The sequence below is a fragment of the Chiloscyllium punctatum genome, chromosome 5 (genome assembly GCF_047496795.1).
Source record: "Chiloscyllium punctatum isolate Juve2018m chromosome 5, sChiPun1.3, whole genome shotgun sequence".
Taxonomy (NCBI): domain Eukaryota; kingdom Metazoa; phylum Chordata; class Chondrichthyes; order Orectolobiformes; family Hemiscylliidae; genus Chiloscyllium; species Chiloscyllium punctatum.
The window spans coordinates 9,365,222-9,388,902 of record NC_092743.1 but is presented as its reverse complement, the minus strand read 5'-3'; the positions used below and the strand labels follow the sequence as shown (position 1 = coordinate 9,388,902).

Below are 23,681 nucleotides of genomic sequence, written 5' to 3'. Positions count from 1 at the left end.
GACCACCTCCTGCAAGTTCCCCTCACCATCCTGACTTGGAAATATATAATCGTTCCCTCAATGCTCTGGGTCAAAATCCTGTAACTCCCTCCCTAACAGCATTGGACCTACAATACATGGACTTACAGCGGTTCAAGAAGGCAGCTCACCGCCACCTTCTCAAGGGGTAATGAGGGACGGGGAGTTAATGCTACCCTGTGATGCCCATATTCCATGAGTGAAGAAAATGATATAAGGGTGCTCCAATAGATGCACGCAAGAAAGTGCAAGGTATACACCCAAACTGATGGCTAGAACAGAAACAAGATTAGAGTGGTGCTGGAAAAACACAGCAGGTCAGGCAGCATCCAAGGAGCAGGAAAATCGACGTTTCGGGCAGGAGCACTTCATCAGCCCTTCATTCATTCCTGATGAAGGGCTCCTACCCGAAACATCGATTTTCCTGCTCCTCGGATGCTGCCTGACCTGCTGTGCTTTTCCAGCACCACTCTAATCTTGTCTCTGATCTCCAGCAGCTGCAGTCCTCACTTTTGCCCTGATGGTTACAACAATCAGGAAACATTGATGAAGCCAGAACAGTTTTCTCTTGAAAAGGGAAGGCTGACAGCTGACTTAACAGAAGCCTTCAATAGCGATTTAATAGGGTTGACATAAAGAAGATATTTCCATTGTGACAGACCTCACCGGTAGGAATTCTGGAGAAACTTCCACCTGAGAGTGGTGAAAATATGGAATCTATCAGCAGAGGAGCAGACGAGATAAAAAAATGCATTGGCCAGAAAACTGGTTAAAGACGGAAGGGAATGGGAAATCAAGGGTTATGCTGATCGGGTGGGATGAAGGAGAGTGGTTCGAGGCTCATGTGGAGCATAAACAAGGTGTCAATCAATTGGGCCAAATGGCCTACATCTGTGCTGCGTTTGACTGTATGTAATTCTTTGTAGAGCAAAGTTTTTAAGACCCTGGTGATATGAGTTAGACCCAGTCATATTAGTTAGACCCTGGTGATATTAGTTATACTTGCATTAAATTAGATAGATGCTGTTCCGTCTGATTTAAACGATTTGATAGTCTGTTACTAGAAACATTTCTTAGTGGGCGGCATGGTGGTACAGTGGTTAGCACTGCCGCCTCACAGTGCTAGAGACCCGGGTTCAATTCCTGCCTCAGGTGACTCTCTGTGTGGAGTTTGCACATTCTCCCCGTGTCTGTGTGGGTTTCCCCCAGGTGCTCCAGTTTTCTCCCACCATCCAAAAATGTGCAGGTTAGGTGAACTGGCCATGCTAAAATTGCCTGTAGTATTAGGTGAAGGGGTAAATGTAGGGGAATGGATCTGGGTGGGTTGCAGGTCGGTGTGGACTTGCTTGGCCGAAGGGCCTGTTTCTGCACTGTAAGTAATCTAATCAAGTCTTTACTTACTTTGATGTTCTTGACTCAAATGGGAAAAGGTTGCAGACTGGTTGTCAAATGAACTCTGATTGCCTGTGGCTGGTGAATGGGTACGGAAGTATAGATAACCAATCTCCTGGGAAACTTCATAAAGTTTCCTTTTGTTTGCAGAGTGCACATATGGAAATATGATGTTTCCAGTGAACATAAAAGAGCAATGTTATGAGTTTGGCTGAGGATCTTAAATTTGCTCTTAGTGTCAGTATTAGTGCGTTCAGCATTGTTCAACAAGTGCTATCTAAACACAGAACCAAATCTGACTGGGGCTGTTTTATTTTGGGTTTTACACACATGAGGTTCATGTTTCCAAAACCCATAGCAAAACACCTACTATTAGAAAATGGGCAACAGTTGCTGAACAATCCCAAGTGTGCTAACAATAACACTAAGAAACCATTTAAGAAAAGCAGCTGATCCCATAAAATAGCTCATTTACCCTTTGTAAATGTGACATACACTCACACAGAGTGACCTATTCTCCGCAAAGAAAAGTAAAAGGTTTGACGCTGAATTACCCTGGAAGATGGGGAGTGTCTTGTTCCATTCTGCTTCCTCTCTGGTAACGCCTCAGTCAAAACCAAGGTGACATGCCAGCCAATCAGAACCTTTCTGTACTGTGCAAGTGGTTGCAATGGTTTGAACTTTTGAATTTTTGAAGAGCACAAGATGAGAGGCTTAGGCAGCATGACGGTCTTTTCAGTAAAAGTTTAAACCCCTTCGACCATATGGCTGTTCTTGAACCATAAGATGAAAAAAGGGCTAGAAAATACAATCATACCTTCCATGGTCAACAGGAAATAGGCATCATCTCCCTTGATAAACTGTCTGCTTTTCAATCTCTCATGGGATATGAATACACTGGTTCCACTTCCAGGTCCCCGATAGTATTTGGTGCCATCAGTATCTGTTACTAAGACCCCTACTTTGTCAGGTCTGTCCCAAAAGTAGGATGATTGGTCAACTACAAAGCAAAGTCAGACCACAATTAACATGAACAGCGAAAATCGGAAATGAATGCAGAAAGACTATTGAGAATGTTACCTGACCTTTCTCAGGGTCCGTGGTGACACTTCTTTGATTGTTCATGCGGCGTCTAATATCTGGATGTTGATCCATTAACAACATGGTGCACTGCTTCCATGGGCATGGCCACTGCAATTTGTCATCATCGGGTCCGCTGACCAAGTAGAAATAAATAGCAAGGTAAGAGGGGCGACTGCTTGTTCCATTCACATACAGGCCGATCTGAAATCCATATCCCTCTCTCGAGTAGAATCTCGGACTGTAAATCTTGCCACCCAGCCCCGGGGGACTCGTGTCTAAAAGGTGGGCAAAGTTTTTGATATGCCACACGTGGGTGGGGCAATGCATTTCCGAGAGGTTAACATCATCGATGGAGATTCCTGCAGTGGAACTGCCTGCTCCTTTCACTCCTTCAAACACAACGCGGAATTTCTTGGACATAGTGAGGCTAATGTGGTGAAGCTGCCAATAATTCAGATCTGTGCCTGTTAGAGGAACCAAAGCACATTTCAGAGATATTTTCCTGTAATCACGGGGCCACTTTGAATTTCTGGGTGCTTTGATTCTAGGATGTCCGGGCTGACAACAGAGAACACTATTGGAATGCACACTGGTAAGATCTCTGCTGATGACAAAACAATTCATTATTCCTGGACTTGATGCAAACTAATGGATAGAGAATGATTGCTGGGATTAGCCAACAGACCCATTATCATTGACTCTGAAGTAAGGTCGATGAATGCAAAGCATTAATTCTGCTTTCTCTCCACAGACCGCTGAGTTTTTCCTGCATTTCTGTTTGTCTTCCATTGTCACTGTGTTGCTGTTCTACAAGGATTGTGCATGTTAAACAGTGTGTTATTGTCAATCCCTATGCCACATAAAATCTTGTTTTAATTCCTCCATAGGATAGGGGCATTGCTGATTTGGCCAATGTTTATTGCCCATCCCCAATTACCCTCGCGAATTTAGTCACGTGTCACCTGCCTAAAGTACAGAATTCATTGGGACATAGGGATACCCCCAGTGCTGTTAGGGATGGAATTCCTAACAATGTCAGCGAAGGAGTGGGGATATATTTCCAAGTCAGGATGGTGAGTGGCTTGGAGGGGAGTTTGCAGGGGGTGGTCCTCTCATGTATCTGCTGCCCTTGCTCTTCTAGATGGAAGTGGTTGTGGGTTTGGAAGGTACTGTTTAGAGATCCTTGATGGGTTGCTGCAGTGCATTTTGTAGATGGTACACTCTGAGTGTCATTGGTGGAGGGAGTGAAGGTTGGGGATGCGGTGCCAATCAAGCAGCTGCTTTGTCCTGGATGGTATTGAGCTTCTTGAGTGTTTTGGAGCTGCCTCCATCCAGGCAAGTGGGGAGTGTTCCATCACACTCCTGAATTGATCCCTATTTGTTTAAAGGTATTTCTGGAATGCCTCCAAATTTTCCCTTGCTCCTTCCCCATAGCCACCTGGAGAACTGTAAAGCATGATATTTGAATCTGTCATTAGTGCTTCCTAATTTTATTTGCAACTAATTAATTATACTTCCTGCCTCAAACTTGTTCCACAATTTAATGAATTCAAGACTGACCCATACCCAAGGTCTGCACCTGTTTTGTCCACGTGCCAAAATATCCATTGATAAAATTAACAGCTGAACTTGTCATCACTTGCTATTTGTGGAAGAGGGTTCCAAATTTCTAGAAATGTTTTCTATTCTCTGTTCGAAAAGGTCAGTCTCTAATTTTTAGTTTCATTCTCAGCCCTATAGCCACCAACAAGGAATAGTTTCTCCCAATTACCCTTTCAATTCCACTCAATATCCTGAAGGCCTTGATTTAATTGCCTCTGAACTATCTAAGTAAGGAACACAACACCAATTTGTTTCCCGTTTCTTCGTAGCTTAACCTTTGGAGTACAAGTATCGTTCTCATAAATTGACACTGCTCTCCTTCCAAGGTCATATGTTAAATAATGAAAGAAAGTCAATCTTTAACCCCTTTTATCAACATGTGTTTACAGAGGTACACATTCAAGCAAACACTTTTTTTTAGATTAGATAGATTACTTACAGTGTGGAAACAGGCCCTTCGGCCCAACAAGTCCACACCGCCCACCGAAGCGCAACCCACCCATACCCCTACATCTACCCCTTACCTAACACTACGGGCAATTTAGCATGGCCAATTCACCTGACCTGCACATCTTTGGACTGTGGGAGGAAACCGGAGCACCCGGAGGAAACCCACGCAGATACGGGGAGAACGTGCAAACTCCACACAGTCAGTCGCCTGAGGTGGGAATTGAACCCGGGTCTCTGGCGCTGTGAGGCAGTTGTGCTAACCACTGTGCCATCGTGCCGCCCACTAATTCATAATTCAATAACCATAATTCCAGTGGGAGAAAGTGAGGACTGCAGATGCTGGAGATCAGAGTGGAGAGTGTGGTGCTGGAAAAGCCCAGCAGTTCAGGCAGCATCTGAGGAGCAGGAGAATCGACGTTTCGGGCATAAACCCTTCTTCAGGAATGCCCGAAACGTTGATTCTCCTGTATCTCGGATGCTGCCTGACCTGCTGTGCTTTTCCAGCACTACACTCTTGGCCATAATTCCGGTGTCTGAAGGGCTTTTGCCCGAAACGTTGATTTCGCTGCTCATTGGATGCTGCCTGAACTGCTGTGCTCTTCCAGCACCACTAATCCAGTATCTAGGTGGTCAATGCCCACCACTTTTCCCTTGAATTGAAACAAAAAGCTTCAATCAAATGTATCCTTTCTCAGCAAGACTCAAGATTTTGTTTCATTGATTAGAGACTGGAATTTGAGGAAAAGAAAGACTTGCATGTCTGTTATACTTTTCAATACTATAGCATGCCCCCAAAGTCTCATACATCCAATGAATTACTTTTCAAGTGTTGTTATCGTTGTATTATAGGGAATGCGGCAGCCAATTTGTGCATTGCAAGATCCAACAAACTGAAATATGTTAGTGATCGGATAACCTGTTTTTGCGATGATAGTTGAAGAATAAATATTAGCCAGAACACCAGGGAAATCTCCTCTGTTCTTTCTCAAAATAATCCCACAAATCACAAGTAAGGGCTTCAGTTAAATATCTCAGCTGACAGACGGAACTTTCCTTTCTAAATATCACACCAGGGCATCATTTGATTATTACCGTTATGATGATGCTGTGACTTTAAGAAGTTATTTTGACCTGTTTCTTTTTGATGAGATGGTGTAAGGCAGAGGGCAAGAGCACTAGAGTCAATAGATTGGGAGGCCTTGGGCTTTTTTTTGTTAAACAGCCTGAATGGTCTCTCAGAGATCAGGATTTCTGGGTTTTTATGTTTAAGCAGAAGCTGTTGGGGTCTCAACAGAGTTGGAAGCTTGAGTGAATGTCTCCTGACTGCTACTCTCTCTGAAATTTCTCTTGTTGCTTTTTCCTCCTGGAAATCTGTGTCAGAATTTGCCTTTTATGCCAAGGGGTGTGTTTATGGGATGTTACTATATTGGAACATTTAATCAGTAATACCTATTATTCTGTTAAGTCTTCCAAAAGCGCTAAGTTATTCGAAACACCTTTTGTTTGGTTGCATTTTAACTACAGTGATTAAATAAATTGTGTTTTGCTTATTGTCAAGTAGTTGCAGCTGGAACAGACGTTGCACACTTGCCTTTACACTAAGAAAGATTTAGGCTCTCGTCTACCTTCTTAAAATATTTTGAGGGGGTCTTGCTCTGGTCCATAACACAGTCAAGTATTGGAGTGGGTTTTAGACCCATAATCTGATGATTTACCAGAAAGGGTGCTGTCCTCTGTGGCATAAAGAACTTCTGTTGTCCAGAGCTCTGAATTTTATTTGAGATTGAGGTGGTATTATCTCTTACTCTGATGAAGAGTCATCTAGTCTTGAAATGCTCGTTTGCTGTCTGTATGTAGATGCTGCATGACCCGCTGGTGATCTCCAGAATTTGTTGTTTTCAGTATTACCTGTGTTTTTTTTAACTTGTAATCCTGTCAGAGTTATATCACCCTACACATTCATAAATGAAGAGGAGCTCATTCTTTGTCTTTCAGTGACCCACCTTTTACTGCAGTGACTTTTGTTAAAGTCCCATTGGGGTTTGCTTCATCGTAAACCCTAACCCAGATGTTCAGCTCATCGCTTCCACTGTTGTAGGAGTAAAACTGCAAACACTGAAAGCCTCGTTTTGGGTAATAGATTCGAGATTCCAGTAGTGCCCTCTCACCAACTTGATTGGCGGTAAAATGCATGAAGTACCCGATACCTGTCAAAAAAGAGGATTGAAATGTTTAATGAACAAAGCTGCCACTATTTTAGTTAACAGAATATTATTTAAGAAAGGCTGGGCAGTTATGCTAATGTTTTTTTAAAACTTGTTCCTGGGATGTGGGTGATGTTATTCATGGATTCATCCCAACAGTGTGAAAACAGACCATTTGGCCCACTAACTCCACACCAACCCTCCAAAGAATAACCCAGACAGACCCATTCCCCCTGATTAATGCATCTAACCTACACATCCCTGAACACTACAGCCAATCTAGCATAGCCAATTCACCTAACCTGCATATCTTTGGATTGTGGGAGGAAACCCACACAGACATGGGGAGAATATACAAACTCCGCACAGACAGTCACCCAAGACTGGAATTGAACCCAGGTCCCTGCCGCTGTGAGGCAGCAGTGCTAACCACTGAGCCACTGGGCCATCATTTGTTACCCAGAGGGCAGTCAATCATACTGCTGTATCTCACAGTAGGCCAGACCGGGTAAGGATGGCAGATTTCTTTCCCTAAAAGGCATTAGTGAACCAGATGGGTTTTTAGCAACAATTGACAGGGAATATACGGACATCATTAAGCTAGATTTTATATATTGAATTCAAATTTCACCATCTGCCATTGAGATTTGAACCCTTGTCCTCAGAACATTAACCTGGAGGGATCTGGATTACTAGACCAGTAATGTTATAACTACACACCATATTAAAAGAGAAGTAAAAAACATTGTATTCAATACTGGAACCATACTTTGGGATAGACATTTGTTATTCTTTTATTTTTTCATAGATGTCGGTGTTGTTGAGACCAGTATTTATTATCCATTCCTACTTACTCCTTGAATTGAGTGACTTGCTAAGACCATTTCAGAAGGTTTCAGAAACATCGCTGTGGGTCTGGAGTCACATGTAGGCCAGACAGGATAAGGAGAGCAGATTTTCCTCTCTGACAGGGCATCAATAAGCAAGATAATTTGTTTTTGCAAGGGTTGATAGTTACCCTGGTCACCAGTGAGGTTATTTCTAAAAAAGAATAATTCGCAGTTTCATGAATTGATTGAACCAGCGTGGTGGGATCTAAATCTATACTAGTCCAGTAACCTAAAAATTTCACCACCATCTCCCTTGGAGAGTTCTTGAGAGATTGCGCTGGAACCATTTTTATAAGCAATTCTATGAGGAATTTTAATGATCGAATAAGATTGTTCACCATGGAGTCGAGAGATTGAGGGGAGATTTGACAGACATGGACAGACTGATGAGAGCAAAAGGGAAAGCTTTGTTTTTCATAGCAAATGATAAAGACCTGGAATTAAATGTGTGCCAAAGAGGAAAGGGTGGATGGGAGGTTTGAAGAGAGTGAGGTGGTCAAGTGGAGAAAATTGTTCTGAAGATGTGGGTATACCTTTAAGAGAGTTAAAAGCAGCAGAACTACCAGACCCAGCACCAAGTGTACTCAAAACTGGTAACAATGTAACACTGGGTAGAAGCACATTAGTTTGTTGCTTGGAGACAAAAACAAATTTGAATTCAGCCAATCAGTTTAAATTATACCTGAAACATATAAACTCCAATCAAGTTTGAATTGAATATATTGACAATCTCAAAAGTCAATGACGCAGTCAAGTGTTCTGGAGTATAAGACAGGGAAAAATTGAACTGTTGAGAGGAGATCTGTTACATCCGAGCATGTAAGACACTGCTTGAAAAAAAATTTCTCTTAAAAGTCCCTTTTCAATCAGTAACCTGTAATGCAGAAATTCCTAACAAGGAGAAAAGAAGACACAGGAAGATCCAAAGATAAGAACCTACAGCTGCCTGGTTTTGAGATAACAAGTGTTGTTTTGTAAGTTTTAATTGGGAGTTTTATCAAATTAGTATAGAAGGGAAGCTAAAAGATAGGCTAGAGAAAGCAATTGTAAATAGTGGTTATTAATTATTCCCTGTTATACTTTAAGAAATAGTTGTTATTTTTTACTTTAAATAGTTCTTGGCCACTCGATTTTATAGATTACTGCATGGGATAAATCTTTTCTATGTTGCTGGTTAACTTAACCATGTTGAAACAGTTTGGGGGCTCGGGTCCGTGATTTGAGCTGGTTTAGACAGATTTGAATAGATTTGAGTACGAAAAATCCCAGCAGATTTAAACACTTGCAGGTTAGTGTCCTCAATCTTTAAATAAATGTAGGTGAGGCAATTTGTTTAATTTCGGTGACTAGTGGTCAATTAAATTAAAAGTGTTTCTGGTTAAATTAAACAAGAGGGTTTACCCTGTGTATTAACACAATAAATAATTCTAAAAGAAAATCACATGGGCACTTGAGGGAAATAAATTGCGGTATTACAGAGATAGAATGGGGGAAATAGGACTGACTGAATTGCTCAATAGAGATCCAGCAGGGAGTAATGGGGCTGAATGGCCTCCTATTCTATTGTGACTCTATTTTATACGGCAATATTAATTTAAGGTGATATTTGTCAACACCATATCTTCCAAGCTTCAAATATTTATTGAATTGTGTTTACTAAAGTCCTGTAAAGGAGGTTAGGGCTGTGGAAATGGTCTGTCAATCAGCCTGTCTTCCTTCTGGTGGAATCCAGAGGGGCAGTGGGACGGCCACTCTTTTTGTGGGGACCCCAATCCGAGAGGAAAGTCAAGACCCCACTTTTTCTGTCATAGCCTTTGTGTTCAGGGAATGTCTGAACTAGACCCTGAACTTCATCATGGCAGCACGAGGACATGTAACAGTACCCCTCGAATGGGCGGAAATGGGAAGTGGGAATCGGGAATGGAATGGCCCAATTTCCTCCACTGATCGGAGACTTGAACTCTCCTCCTTTATTTGGTTGGGGCTGAGATGCTGCAGATGGAATTACTGACAAATGCAGTGTAACACAGCAAAATCCCAGATCCAATGACTATAAAACATAGGAGCAGAAATTAGGCCATTCAGCCCATCCAGTTTGCTCTGCCATTCAATCATGGCTGATAGGTTTCTCAACCCTATTTTTGTGCTTTGGATCATCAAACTTTACACTCCCAGCTGGGAGTGCTGTCCACCCCAATCAGGAATTTAGTCAGCCCTCTAACCTCCGTGAACAGCAATGGCAGCTGGGCTGAATGCCTGCTTCTATGCAGAAAGTTCTGTGCCATTCTATATCATCCCGAGTGGTACAACCAAGCTCAGTCAAAGAGCCAGGATCTACTTCAATGGGCTGAATGGCCTTTCCATGCCCTTCAGGAATATAGGATTCAGCTTTCCATTTCTCAGATGGACCTCAGGGGTCCTCTGAGTGAATGCCCATCTAATGCCAACTGTTGTAAAGGGGTAATGGTGCTGATTTCCACTATGGGCGCTCACTTGCCAAAGGTTAGGTCATGAAATATGATACCTGACCTAGCGTTTTGCAAATGAACGTTACTCTACCTGCACAGTCCCCCATGTTGGTGTAGTCTTGGCCAGGCCCGGGCAGGGCTTGGGTAACACGTTGCCAAGCCACCTTGTTGTCAAGGCCTTGAATCATGCCACAGATACTTTCCAGTTCAAAACTGCACCGATCCAAAAAACTAAGCGAGGAAGCTAAGAGAAAATAAAAACAGAAAGGTGAGAGTTCATGCTTTTCTACAACAACAGCTGCTTTCATTGAGTTTGTACCTTTCATATCAACAACAGAACATCCCAAAGCAATTTACCATAGAACATAGAACATAGAACAATACAGCACAGAACAGGCCCTTCGGCCCACGATGTTGTGCCGAACTTCTAACCATCAATGGTGTATTTTTGAAGAGTGGACACTGTTGTAGTCATGGTCTGCACAGCAAGATCCCACAAACAACCATGGAGTAATGTGCTGTAGGCCTCTATGACACTTTAAGACTAGATTGAATTACTTGCTGCAATGAAGATTAACTCAAACTGGAGAAACACTGAAAGAATTCAGGGAGAAGCTCAGATGGATAAAGCAGAGTAATGTTTCGGGTCTGGTATGACTCTTATTCAGAACATAGTTGACCTGAATGGTTAACTCTGTTTCTCTTTCCATAGACACTGCCGGACCTCCAATGTTCTCTGTCTTTGTTTCAGATTTCCAGCACCTGCAGTATTTTGCCTTTACTGGGGCTGGAGAACCTCACTTTGAAGCGCCCAACTCTGAGTCAGAAGATTGAGTCAGAAGAGTTGATCTTCATTGCACCAAGTAATTCAATCACTTAGTCTCAATGAGTTACAGAGTGCTACAGCACACAAAAAGGTCCTTCAGCCCATCACGTCTGTGCTGGTCAAACATAATCACCTAACTATTCTAATTTCATTCCTCAGCACTTGGCCCACAGCCTTGGCCTAGGGGCATGTTTCTTGCTTAGAACCTTCCATTGTGTCAAGAGTGTTGCTGAACAAAGAGACCTTGGAGTGCAGGTTCATAGCTCCCTGAAAGTGGAGTCGCGGGTAGATGGAATAGTGAAGAAGGCATTTGGTATGCTTTCCTTTATCGGTCAGAGTACTGAGTTCAGGAGTTGGGAGGTCATGTTGCGGCTGTACAGGACATTGGTTCGGCCACTGTTGGAATATTGCATGCAATTCTGGTCTCCTTCCTATTGGAAAGATGTTGTGAAAGTTGAAAGGGTTAAGAAAAGATTTACAAGGATCTTGCCAGGTTTGGAGGATTTGAGCTATAGAGAGAGGCTAAACAGGCTGGGGCTGTTTTCCCTGGAGCGTCGGAGGCTGAGGGGTGACCTTATAGAAGTTTATAAAATTATGAGAGGCATGGATAGGGTAAATAGGCAAAGTCTTTTCCCTGGTGTCGGGGAGTCCAGAACTAGAGGGCATAGGTTTAGGGTGAGAGGGGAAAGATATAAAATAGATCTAAGGGACAATTCTTTCACACAGAGGGTGGTACGTGTATGGAATGAGCTTCCAGAGGAAGTGGTGGAGGCTGGTACAATTGCAACATTTAAAAGGCATTTGGATGGGTATATGAATAGGAAGGGTTTGGAGGGATATTGGCCAGGTGCTAGCAAGTGGGACTAGATTAGTTTGGGATATCTGGTCGGCATGGACGGGTTGGACCGAAGGATCTGTTTCCATGCTGTACATCTTTTTGACTCTATGACTCTAAGCAAGAGATGCTGGGTTCAAATACAGGATGAGCCATTATTTCGTGAAACCTTAGTTCTGTGTTCACAACTCTCAACCTCCCATATTCTTGAACTACAGGTTTTGTTCCCATCCCCTTGCTGAATTAGTTTAAAAGAGCATTAGCAAAACCTCCCCCCCAGGATATAGGTACCTCTCCGGTTCAGGTGACTAGTTTTTTGTTTAGTTTTTCAGTAGTCTCATTGGGATTTTAGAATAGTGGGAATAGAGGTTAGAGCAGTTGAATGTTCCTCCTGCAGAATGTGGGAGGTAAGGGTCACCACTAGTGTCCCTGCTTATTGCATCTGCGGGAAGTGCACCATACCCCAGCTCCTCGAAAACCACGTTAGGGAACTGGAGCTGGAGCTGGATGAACTGCAGATCATTCGGGAGGCGGAGGGGGTGATTGAGTGGAGTTACTGGGAGGTAGTCACACCTCAGGTAAAAGAAGAAGGTAGATGGGTTACCATCAGGGGACAGTAAGGGAACTGCCAGGCAGTGCAGGGATCCCCTGTGGCCATAACCCTCAACAATAAGTATACTTTTTTGGATACAGTTGGGGAGGATGACTTACCAGGGGTAAGCAGTGGGGTTGAAAATGTGTTGCTGGAAAAGCGCAGCAGGTCAGGCAGCATCCAAAGAGCAGGAGAATCGACGTTTCGGGCATGAGCCCTTCTTCAGGAATGAAGAAGGGCTCATGCCCGAAACGTCGATTCTCCTGCTCCTTGGATGCTGCCTGACCTGCTGCGCTTTCCCAGCAACACATTTTCAGTTCTGATCTCCAGCATCTGCAGTCCTCACTTTCTCCTAAGCAATGGGGTACAGGGCTCTGGCACAGAGTCTGTCCCTGCTGCTCAGAAGGGAAAGGGGAAGAGGAGCAGAGCAGTAGTCATTGGGGACTCCATAGTTAGGGGGACAGATGGGAGTTCTGTGGGAATGAGAGAGACTCACGGTTGGTGTGTTGCCTTCCAGGTGTCAGGGTTCGTGATGTCTCTGATCGTGTTTTCGGGATCCTTGAGGGGGAAGGGGAGCAGCTCCAAGTCATGGTCCACATAGGCCCTAACATAGGTAGGAAAAGGGATGGGGATTTAAGGCAGAAATTCAGAGAGCTAGGGTGGAAGCTTAGAGCTCGAACAAACAGAGTTGTTATCTCCGGTTTGTTGTCCATGACATGTGCTAGTGAGGCAAGGAATAGGGAGAGAGAGGAGTTGAACATGTGGCTTCAGGGATGGTGCAGGAGGGAGGGGTTTGGATTCCCGGACAATTGGGGCTCTTTCTGGGGTGGGATGATCTTCACCCGAACCAGAGAGGTACCAATATCCTGGGGAGACGTTTGCTAATGCTCTCTGGGTGGGTTAAACTAATTCAGCAGGGGGATGGGAACCGAAATTTCAGTTCGAGTATACGGGAGGTTGATAGGAGTGAAGTCAGAACTAAGATCTTAAGATCGCGAGAAGGTCTAGCAAGCCAGAAGTTGGTCTGAATTGTAGCGGGTGTGATGCTGGAAAAGCACAGCAGGTCAGGACCCGGAGAATTGCATTTCAAGCAAATGTCCTTCATCAGGAATGAGACTGTGAACCAAGGGGATGGTGAGATAAATGGAGGGTGTTGGGGATGGGAGATTACTTACAGTGTGGAAGCAGGCCCTTCGGCCCAACAAGTCCACACTGACCCTCCAAAGAGCAACCCACCCAGACCCATTCTCCTACATTTACCCCTTCACCTAACACTACGGGCAATTATCCTGACCAATTCACCTAACCTGCACATTTTTGGACTGTGGGAGGAAATTGGAGCACAGTCATGGGGAGGATGTGCCAACTCCACACAGACATTTGCCTGAGGCGGGAATTGAACCCAGGTCTCTAACGTAGCAGTGCTAACCACTATGCCACCGTGCCGCCCAAGGTAGCTGAGAGTGCAATAGGTAAAAGTAGGTGGGGGTGAAGGTGATAAGTTGAAGAGGAGGGTGGGGTGGATAGATGGGAAGGAAGATGGACAGATAATCTCCAGCATTTGCAGTCCTCACTTAGTTGGTTTGAAGTGTGACAGATGCAGGTACAGTTACAACATTTAAAAGTCATTTGGACAGGTACATAAATAGGAAACGTTTAGATGGCTATTGCTCAAATGCAGGCAAATGGGACTAGTTTTTTTGGGAAACTTTGTTAGCATGAACAAGTTGGACTGAATAGTCTAGTTCTATGCTGCATGAGTCTATGACTGTATATGGGGAAAAGGCAGCAAAGTGGAATTGTGATTATCAGATCAGTGATGATCTCAGTCAGTAATGGAGCAGATTCGATGGGCTGAATGGCTATTTCCTCTCCTGTGTCTTATGAACTTATGGTCAGTAGTCTGGTGTTATCTGTCCATTTGCCTGCTTGGATGCAGCAACAACGACATTCGAGAAGCTCAATATTATCGAGGACAAACCGGGTCACATGACTGGCATCACACCCGCCACCTTCTGTCATTCCCTTGACCACCAATGCTCAGTAGCAGCAGTATGTACCATATTCACAGTACGCTGCAGAAATTCTCCTTCAATAAGACCTGCCAAATCCATGACTTCTACCATCTAGAAGGACAAGGGCAGCAGATACATGGGAACACCACCCCCTGCAAGTTCCCTCCCAAGCCACTCACCATCTTTGCACAGAAATATGTTGCCATTGCTTTAGCGTCCCTTCCTAATGCCAGTGTGATGCAGCCCAGTGATTCAAGAAGGTAATTCATTGAACCTCTTGAAGGTAACTAGGGATGTGCAATAAACGCTGGCTTAGCCAGCAAGAGGTACATGAAAATCTTGCTGCACCGTTAAGACTCAAGCTCATTACTGTGTGTCTGGAGTCATATATTGGCTGGTCCAGATGAGGATGGCAGATTTCCTTCACTCCAGGTTATTAGTGACTGAGATGGGTTTTAATGACAGCCCAGTGTTTACATGGTCACCATTACCAATACTAGCTCTCCAATTTGAAAATTATTCACCAAATTTAAAGTCTGCCCGTGTCGTGAATCCACAATTGACATTTGGATTCCTAGTCTAGTAACACAACAATCATGCCACCATGACATTTTATCCACTGGGTTGATGGTAGTTGGCAATTGCTTGTCACCAGACCTTTAAAATATTAGCCTTTGTGCTTCTTATCATTTTCTTTCGACTTTGTTAATCGACCGCAAATTCTGACTGCGCCAAATTCTATCCAAACCGCTGGAACTTACTGCAGTTGTAGAGTCGGCTGAGTTTCTGAATGTCATAATTGCTGAAATCTAACCGCTGTCCAATCACGTTACTGAATTCTGGAATCTTGGTGACGATTGTTGGTTCGGTGCCGTTATTAAAAGCTGTGGAACTGTAGTGCATCACTGAGGTGTAGTCATAGGGTACGTTGAGGTCACTGCTTTCTTTGTCATTGTATTTATTGAAATTGTGCTCTTTACCTGAATCAACAGCAACAAGAGGTTTCATCAAGAAACAGTCTTGTGTTGGCAAAGACAACCTCACTCACTCTGTCGCTCTCAGGATACAATCATCACTCTTTACCACTTTCAATCCTGTCCCAGACTATTGTGACATAGTCATCGCGATCAGCTCTTGACTGCTCATGCCAGAATCCCAGGGCATGGAGGAATTCATGTTCGATAGTTCCCATTCTTTCACATCCCTCACCAATGGACAGTTCCTGCCGTCCCTCCTGTTGGTTCCCCACAGAGGACCAGCACCTGAAAGATTAATGAATTCTTTGTGTTAAATGTGCTTCTCTTGCAGAGGACCAAAACTGGCCAGGAGAGTTCGTTGCGAGGCAAATGCAGAGATGCTTCAGTGCAATTTGGACAAGTTGAGTGAATGGAGGATGAAGTGTACTGTAGATAAATATTGAGGCTATTCACTTTGGCAGCAAAATCAGAATGTAGAAGGTCTGAATGGAAAGGGGGAGGGTAATGGGATCTGAGTGCCCTCATCTGGGGTGGCACGGTGGCTCAGTGGTTAGCACTGCTGCCTCATAGCACCAGGGTCCCAGGTTCAATTCCAGCCTTGGATGACTGTCTGTGTGGAGTTTGCACATTCTCCCCGTGTCTGTGCGGGTTCCCTCCGGGTGCTCCGGTTTCCTCCCACAGTCCAAAGATGTGCAGGTCAGGTGAATTGGCCATGCTAAATTGCCCATATTGTTAGGTGCATTAGTCAGGGATAAATGTAGGGGAATGGGTCTGGGTGGGTTACTCTTTGGAGGATCGGTGTGGACTTGTTGGGCTGAAAGGCCTGTTTCCACACTGTAGGGAATCTAATCTAATCATTCATCAGTCACTGAAGGTAAGCATGAAGGCGAATGGCATGTGGTCCTTCATAATGAGAGGATTCAACTACAAGAGCAGGGATGTCTTGTGCAATTGTACAGGGCCTTGGTGAGACCATACCTGGAGTATTGTGTACAGATGTGGTCTTCTTATCTGAAGAAGGATGCTCTTGCTCCAGAGGGAATGCAGCAAGGTTTACCTGACTGATTCCTGGGTTGGCAAGGCGAGGTATGAAGAGAGACTGGATTGGTTAGGGCTATATTGACTGGAGTTTAGAAGAATGAGTTGGGGGTAATCTCATGAAAACCTATAAAATCCTAACCAGACTAGACAGGGTAAACACAGGAAGGGTGTTCCCGATGACTGGGGGGGGGGTCCAGACCCAGGGGATCACTGTCTATGGATATGGCGTAGGACAATTAGGATTGAGATGAGGAGAAATGTCTTCACCCAGAGACTGGGGAGCCTGTGGAATTCTCTGCCACAGAAAGTGATTGCGGGCAAAACATGAATAATTTTCAAGAAGGAGTTAGATATAATTCTAGGGCTAAAGGGATCAAAGTGTATGGGGAGAAAACGGGAACAGGGGATTGACTGAGCCATGATCATATTGAATGGTGGAGCAGGCTTCAAAGGGCTGAATGGCCTACTCCTGCTCCTAGTGTCTATGCTTCTATTCCTTAACATGTAACAAAAGAAGCTTAGAGTGCCAAAAATGAATGGCCAGCTCAACTGAGCATTTGATAGACCCCAAGGAACAGAATACTTTGGTCCCACAGCTTTTACTTCTGAATTTTGTGGTATAAAACTGCTTGTGGCATTTCCTCTTTGTAGTTTCTGTAATTTTATCCAGCCCAACCCCTCCCTCCCCCAAGTCCCCCGTGGTTCTCCATACTTTCAGAACTTCTAAGCAAACCCGATTTTAATCACTCCACCATTTGTGGCTGTCCCTTCAGCCACCTCTGTCCTAAGCTCAGGAATTCACTCCACCAACCTCTTCAACCATCTCTCCTTTAAGCCTCTTCTTCTCTACCTCTTCAGCCAAGCTTTGGACCAGATATCCTGACATATCCTCACGCAGCTCAGTGCCAATTGTTATTCCTGAGCAGTATTTGGAACATTTTATTTCAATGTTGCTGTGGTCGGTACCATCTCACTCAGGTTGGTATAATTTGTGGATTAGTGGTGCTGGAAGAGCACAGCAGTTCAGGCAGCATCCAACGAGCAGCAAAATCGACATTTCGGGCAAAAGCCCTTCATCAGGAATAAAGGCAGTGAGCCTGAAGCATGGAGAGATAAACTAGATTTTTACCTTGGTATAATTTGTGGCAAGGCTGACCAATGATGTTTACAATGAAGGCACTGGATGAGACTTTGAGCAGGGAGCTGGGAGTTGGCTCAATATTCTCTTTCTGAAATTCTGAACAGGAGTCCTATTAGACTCGAAATATTAATTGTTTTTCTCTCTCCACAGATGCTTCCAGACCTGCTGAGATTCTCCAATACTCTCTGTTTTTATTTAAGAATCCATCCACCTCTGTTTCAAAAATATTCAACGCTTCCATCACCTTCTGAGGTAAGAGTCCAAATTCACACAATCCTCTAGGAGAAATCTTCTCTCCCCACCTCTGATATAAAAGCATAGACATCTAATTTATAAACAGTGCCCCCTATTTCTGGACTGAGCCCCACATCCACCTTGTCACCATTTAGTATCTTATATTAGAACATAGAACATAGAAGAATACAGCGCAGTACAGGCCCTTCAGCCCTCGATGTTGCGCCGATCAAAGCCCACCTAACCTACACTAACCCACTATCCTCCATATACCTATCCAATGCCCGCTTAAATACCCATAAAGAGGGAGAGTCCACTACTGCTACTGGCAGGGCATTCCATGAACTTACGACTCGCTGAGTGAAGAACCTACCCCTAACATCAGTCCTATATATACCCCCCCTTAATTTAAAGCTATGCCCCCTTGTAATAGCTGACTCCATACGTGGAAAAAGGTTCTCACTGTCAACCCGATCTAACCCCCTAATCATCTTGTACACCTCTATCAAATCACCCCTAAACCTTCTTTTCTCCAATGAAAACAACCCCAAGTGCCTCAGCCTTTCCTCATAGGATTTTCCTACCATACCAGGCAACATCCTGGTAAACTTCCTCTGCACCCGTTCCAGTGCCTCCACATCCTTCCTATAGTATGGCGACCAAAACTGCACACAATATTCCAGATGCGGCCGCACCAGAGTCTTATACAACTGCAGCATAACCTCAGGACTCCGGAACTCAATTCCTCTACCAATAAAAGCCAGTACGCCATATGCCTTCTTCACTGCACTATTTACCTGGGTGGCAACTTTCAGAGATCTGTGTACATGGACACCAAGATCCCTCTGCTCTTCCACACTACCAAGTAGTCTACCATTAGCCCAGTAATCCATCTTTTTATTACTCTTACCAAAGTGAATCACTTCACACTTAGCTACATTGAACTCCATTTGCCACCTTTCTGCCCAGCTCTGCAGCTTCTCTATATCCCGCTGTAACCTGCCATATTCTTTAATCAAGTCATCCCCTCATTCTCTAAACTAGCCCAATCTGTTCAAACTATCCTGAATGTAAAGGACTTTGGGATGTCACCTTTGTGGAAGGTGCTACCTCAATGAAAGTCTTTCTTCTTACTTGAAGATCATAAGAACACAACAACTATGAGAAGGAGTAGGCCATTCAGCCCCTCGAGCCTGCTGTGCTGTTTAGTACGATCATGGCTGGTTTCGTGTTGGCCTCAACTCCACTTCCCTGCCTGCTCTCCCTAACCTTTTACCCAGTTGATGATTAAAAATCTGTCTGTCTCCTCCTTAAATTTATTCAACATCCACAGAGCTGTTGAAAATTCCAGATTCAGGCCCTTTGAGAGAAGTAATTCCTCCTTCCACGGATGACATGGGGGGCAGTATCTATTGCAGATAGTGTCTCGTAAAGAGAAATTATTTCTATAGTGCATCTCATGACCCAGAGTGCCGAACAGCTAATGAAGTACGTCTTGTTCCTCAATTGCTCTTCTAAAGCAGGAAATGCAGTGACCAAGTTGCACACAGCAATCTCCCACAAACAACACTCTTTTAATAAATACATTGTTTCAATTTTGCAGGTATTAATGGGGAGGAGGTGATTATTGAGAAGGGAATCGGGGAGATCTCTTCTGCAAATAATGCCACAGGATCCTTTAAATCTACTGGTGAGGATGTGGATTTGACATCTCAGACCCACAGATGTTTACAACACAGAAAGAGGCCATTCGGCCCATTATGTCTGCACCGGCCAACAAAGTTCTGACTACACTAATCCCATTTTCTAGCTCTTGGCCCATAGCTGTAGGGGCTGTAGGGGCTAAGTGCAAATCCCTCTCATTTCTGCACTGAGGTGCATTCAGTCTGTTCTGCTCAAGACTGGTTTGAGTAATTGTGCCTGATGATTTCACCGCCGGAGTTCAAGTGTCATTCATGAAATGCTCTCTCATTGTGCTCTCTTTCTAACACCAAATATCCTCCCTAAACTGAAATGCTGACATTACCTGTAGGTGTGGTTTCACCTAGGCATTGTACAGTTTCTTTCCCTTTCTTCAGAAAATCAAAGACTGCTCCAGCGCAGCTGTTACCAGGTTAGCAACAGTTTGGTGGAGGCAACTTCAATTATAGAGTTGTACAGCATGAAAACAGATCCTTTGGTCCAACACGTCCATGCCGACCAGATAACCTAAATTAATCTAGTCCATTTGCCAGCACTTGGCCCATATCCCTCTAAACCCTTCCTATTCATATACCCATCCAGATGCCTTTTAAATGTTGTAATTGTACCAGCCTCCACCACTTCCTCTGGCAGCTCATTCCATACACATTCTGATTTCTGAATTTGCCTTTTTGCCAAGGGGGGCAATTTTTGGGATGTTACTATATTGGAAGAATTAATTAGTAACAGTTACTGTATCTGTTATTTGGTTAAGTTTTTGAACAGAGTTAAGTTATTCTAACTTTTTTTTTGGTTGTTTGAATAAATTGTGTTTTGCTTAATAGCGAGTAGTTTGACCAAACTGCATCTGGAACAAGGCACTTTGCATTTATCTTTACAATAAGAAAATGTTAGGGTCTGGGCTCCCTTCATAAAATAGTTTGAGGGGTCTGGTCTGGTCCAAAACATACAAGAGTGGTGATAAACTGTCTCTCTTTGTGTGATTTGCAAAGCTGGAGTCATTTGACTTTCAATCCCATTTTTTTTAATTCAAGAGTATATTTGAGGAATCAATAGTTACAAAGCTGAGAGAATCCATTCAGTCCAGCACTCTACAGGACGAAGAGGAAAGATGGGACTGTAAGTATTCAGTGCAGCAGTATCAGGAGGCAAGCCTTGAGGAAAATCGATGATGCCCTTACCCACTGCCTTTCAATACAGAGATGTAGTTTTCTTCACCCGTCCAAGGCTTAAAGTCAATGCAGGATTTGAGACGGTACTGTTCAAATGCTTTTAGGATCATACCTTTAGCATTTACATCTACAATCAAAAGAGATTTTTACCAACTGAGTTACTGTCACATAATTATACCACTATATGTTCCTTAACGATGCAGAAACTGAACTGAACTAGCCATTCCATACTGTGGCTGCAAGACCAAGAGAGAAGCTCAGAATCCTGTGGTGAGTAACTCACCTCCTGACTCCCCAAAGCCTGTCCACCATCTACAAGGCACAAGACAGGAGTGTGATGGAATAGTCCTCACTTGCCTGGATGGGTGCAGCTCCAACAACACTCAAGAAGCTCAACACCATCCAGAACAAAGCAGCGCATTTGATTGGCACCACACCCACAAGCATCTACTCCCTCCACCATCGATGCTCAGTAGCAGCAGTATGTACGAGTTTCCTCCTTCTCTCCTTATGTTCTAGCTGCTTTAATTGTAACTGGATATCACTTGATTCCAATGTTTTACTCACCAAAGTACTTTTTTTTTGTCTTTCATCTAAACCCAATTGCCTTGCTGGTACCTCAATTATCTCTATTAGAGTGGTGCTGGAAAAGCACAGCAGGTCAGGCAGCATCCGAGGAGCAGGAAAAATCGACATTTCGGACAAAAGCCCTTCGTTGGGAATGAGGCTGGGAACCTCCGGTGTGGAGAGATAAATGGGAGTGGGGTGGGGCTGGGCAGAAGGTATCCATGAGTGTAATAGGTGGATGGAGGTGTAGATGGAAGTGGTAGGTCAGAGAAGAGGGTGGAGGGGATAGGTGGGAAGGAAGATTGGCAGTTAGGACAGATCATGGGGACGGTGCTGAGCTGGAAGGTTGGAACTGGGTAAGGTGGGGGCAGGGGAAATGCGGAAACTGATGAAGTCCACATTGATGCCCTGGGGTTGAAGGGTCCTGAGGAAAAAGATGAGGCGTTCTTCCTCCAGGCGTCAGGTGGTGAGGGAGTATAGTCTGGTGATAGTACCACTAGGCCATCACCTCTCCTGTTAACTGAATTTAGATTGCACCAATCGATGTAGTGGGATTTGAATCCATGCCCAAAGGGAAAGAGTTTAGTAACCTCATGATATCACCAATAAGCATCAACTATCTGCTAGGTGCTACTTTTAGCTTTTGTCCACCTCCATTCCCTCTCCAAACACTTCTCAAATTCCTTGTTGTCCCAACATTGACATTCATAGAAACACAAATTAAAATGGTAAGAGATTCAAGTAGATACCTACTTAAATTATCTTCCAGATAATATGGAATTGTTTTTGGCCATCTGTATTTGTCACCCATAATAGAGCTTCTGTCAATTATCTGGTATCAAAAGAGACCGAAACCAAATCAGTGACATGGGACTGTGAACATACGTGTAACACAGAACATGCATCTGACAGCATGGATATGATGTTGGAATGAACCTTTACCTAGACAGCTTACCTTGTCAATTTTGATGTCCCCTTCTTCAAGGTTCAAGCCTAGGTCTGCAGAAGCAAAACATAAAGTTTGAGGGACTGGAGAAGGCACAAATGATGAAGCAGAAGAAATGATGACCTCTGGTAGGCTATAGTTATCAGGAAAGATTGGAAAGAGAAAGCTCTAAAGAGGATGACAGAGTTTATGAGGTTAGACATTGAGAATTTTGGGTCAGTTCAAAATCAATGATCTGAAATGAAGGAAGATTTCTTCCTAAGCCGATAGGAAATTCAGGAGAAATATCTTTATCCAGAGAGTGAGGAGAATGTGGAACTTGCTGCTACATGGAGTAATTGAGTTCAGTGAATGTGGTTTTAAGAAGAAGCCAGATTAACACAGGAATGAGAAATGAGGAGATGACATGTTGAGAAGGTGAGATCATGGAATACATACAGTCAGTTCTACTATAACGCATGTTTCTTCAATATAAATTGGCTTTCGCGTGATTGAAGAATTTAGCCCGTTATTTGTACAATTCAAACTTTCCTTACCTGTATTGGCTATAACATGATTCCAGCCCCATTCGTTTGCATGATTTTCTTATAACGCAAGATCGCGTGAGAATGGAACTGATTGTATTGGTATAGACCAGATGGATCAAATGTTTGTGTAGAATCAATATAATCCAACACAAGATTAGGTCAGACATCAGGTTACACTTATTGAAAATGAAAGGTGAGGTACAATTACAAAAAATAGAAAAGTATTAGCAAGTCCGCAGGGACATTGCACTTGGTCTGGGTGTCACTCAAATGTAGTGAGAAGCACAATGCTGCTGCAGTCAATGTACAATACAAACCCGACTGAGCATCTGCACGTACCTCATCCACAAAAAAGAAATGGTTGCAATTTTGCCAGGGATGAGAAAGCAAGATGTCCAAACATCTCCCATTGGAAAAAAATTGCCCAACTCATAACGTCACATTGCCATTATTGTACCACTCTGCAAAGCAAGCGAGAGACTGGTTTCAATAGGATAGAAAAAAATTCCAAGTTACCTTCATTTATTTCAAATATGTCCCGATCTAATCCAGCATCAACATCCACTTCTAAAAACATAAAATAAAAATGAATTTTAATCAATGGTCTTTTTCATAAAGCTTAAGAATATAAAGTTGGATGCAGTGCAGGAGAGGCTCATTCAGCCAATCAGCTCTTTGAGAGAGCTCTTTCAATTTGACCCACTGACCTTGCTCTTTCCCCTGTGACCCTGTAATGTATTTTTCTCTCATCAGGTATTTATCCATTTTCATTTGGAAAGTTACTGTTCCTTTTTTCCTTTCCAACAACAGGAATTGTTTTTGACTTGTTTATCTGTCTCCTATGACTTCAACGGCAAACTCTGTGATGGGGAAGGGATAGCATGCTTCTAATGTTACTGGATGAATAATGCAGGTGTACTCCGGGCTGATGATCCGGGGACATAGCTTCAGTAGTCACCATGGTAGGTGGTGAAATTTGGATTCAATAAAAGAAGGTCTG

At 43.6% G+C, this 23,681-nt stretch overlaps 1 protein-coding gene across 1 annotated transcript in view; it reads right to left on the bottom strand.

The window, feature by feature from the left end:
* mep1ba (meprin A subunit beta a) overlaps nucleotides 1–23,446 on the bottom strand; it is a 35,282-nt gene extending 11,836 nt beyond the window's left edge. Inside the window, exons 1-11 of the mRNA XM_072569540.1 lie at nucleotides 23,389–23,446; nucleotides 23,198–23,248; nucleotides 22,164–22,207; nucleotides 21,962–22,040; nucleotides 20,651–20,768; nucleotides 15,459–15,637; nucleotides 15,137–15,355; nucleotides 10,199–10,351; nucleotides 6,549–6,752; nucleotides 2,496–2,957; nucleotides 2,228–2,410 (exon numbers count right to left, since the gene is read on the bottom strand). Of these exons, the coding sequence (XP_072425641.1) occupies nucleotides 2,228–2,410; nucleotides 2,496–2,957; nucleotides 6,549–6,752; nucleotides 10,199–10,351; nucleotides 15,137–15,355; nucleotides 15,459–15,637; nucleotides 20,651–20,768; nucleotides 21,962–22,040; nucleotides 22,164–22,207; nucleotides 23,198–23,248; nucleotides 23,389–23,446 (1,750 nt within the window). The remainder of the gene's footprint in view (nucleotides 1–2,227; nucleotides 2,411–2,495; nucleotides 2,958–6,548; nucleotides 6,753–10,198; nucleotides 10,352–15,136; nucleotides 15,356–15,458; nucleotides 15,638–20,650; nucleotides 20,769–21,961; nucleotides 22,041–22,163; nucleotides 22,208–23,197; nucleotides 23,249–23,388) is intronic.
* Nucleotides 23,447–23,681: the final 235 nt, after the last annotated feature.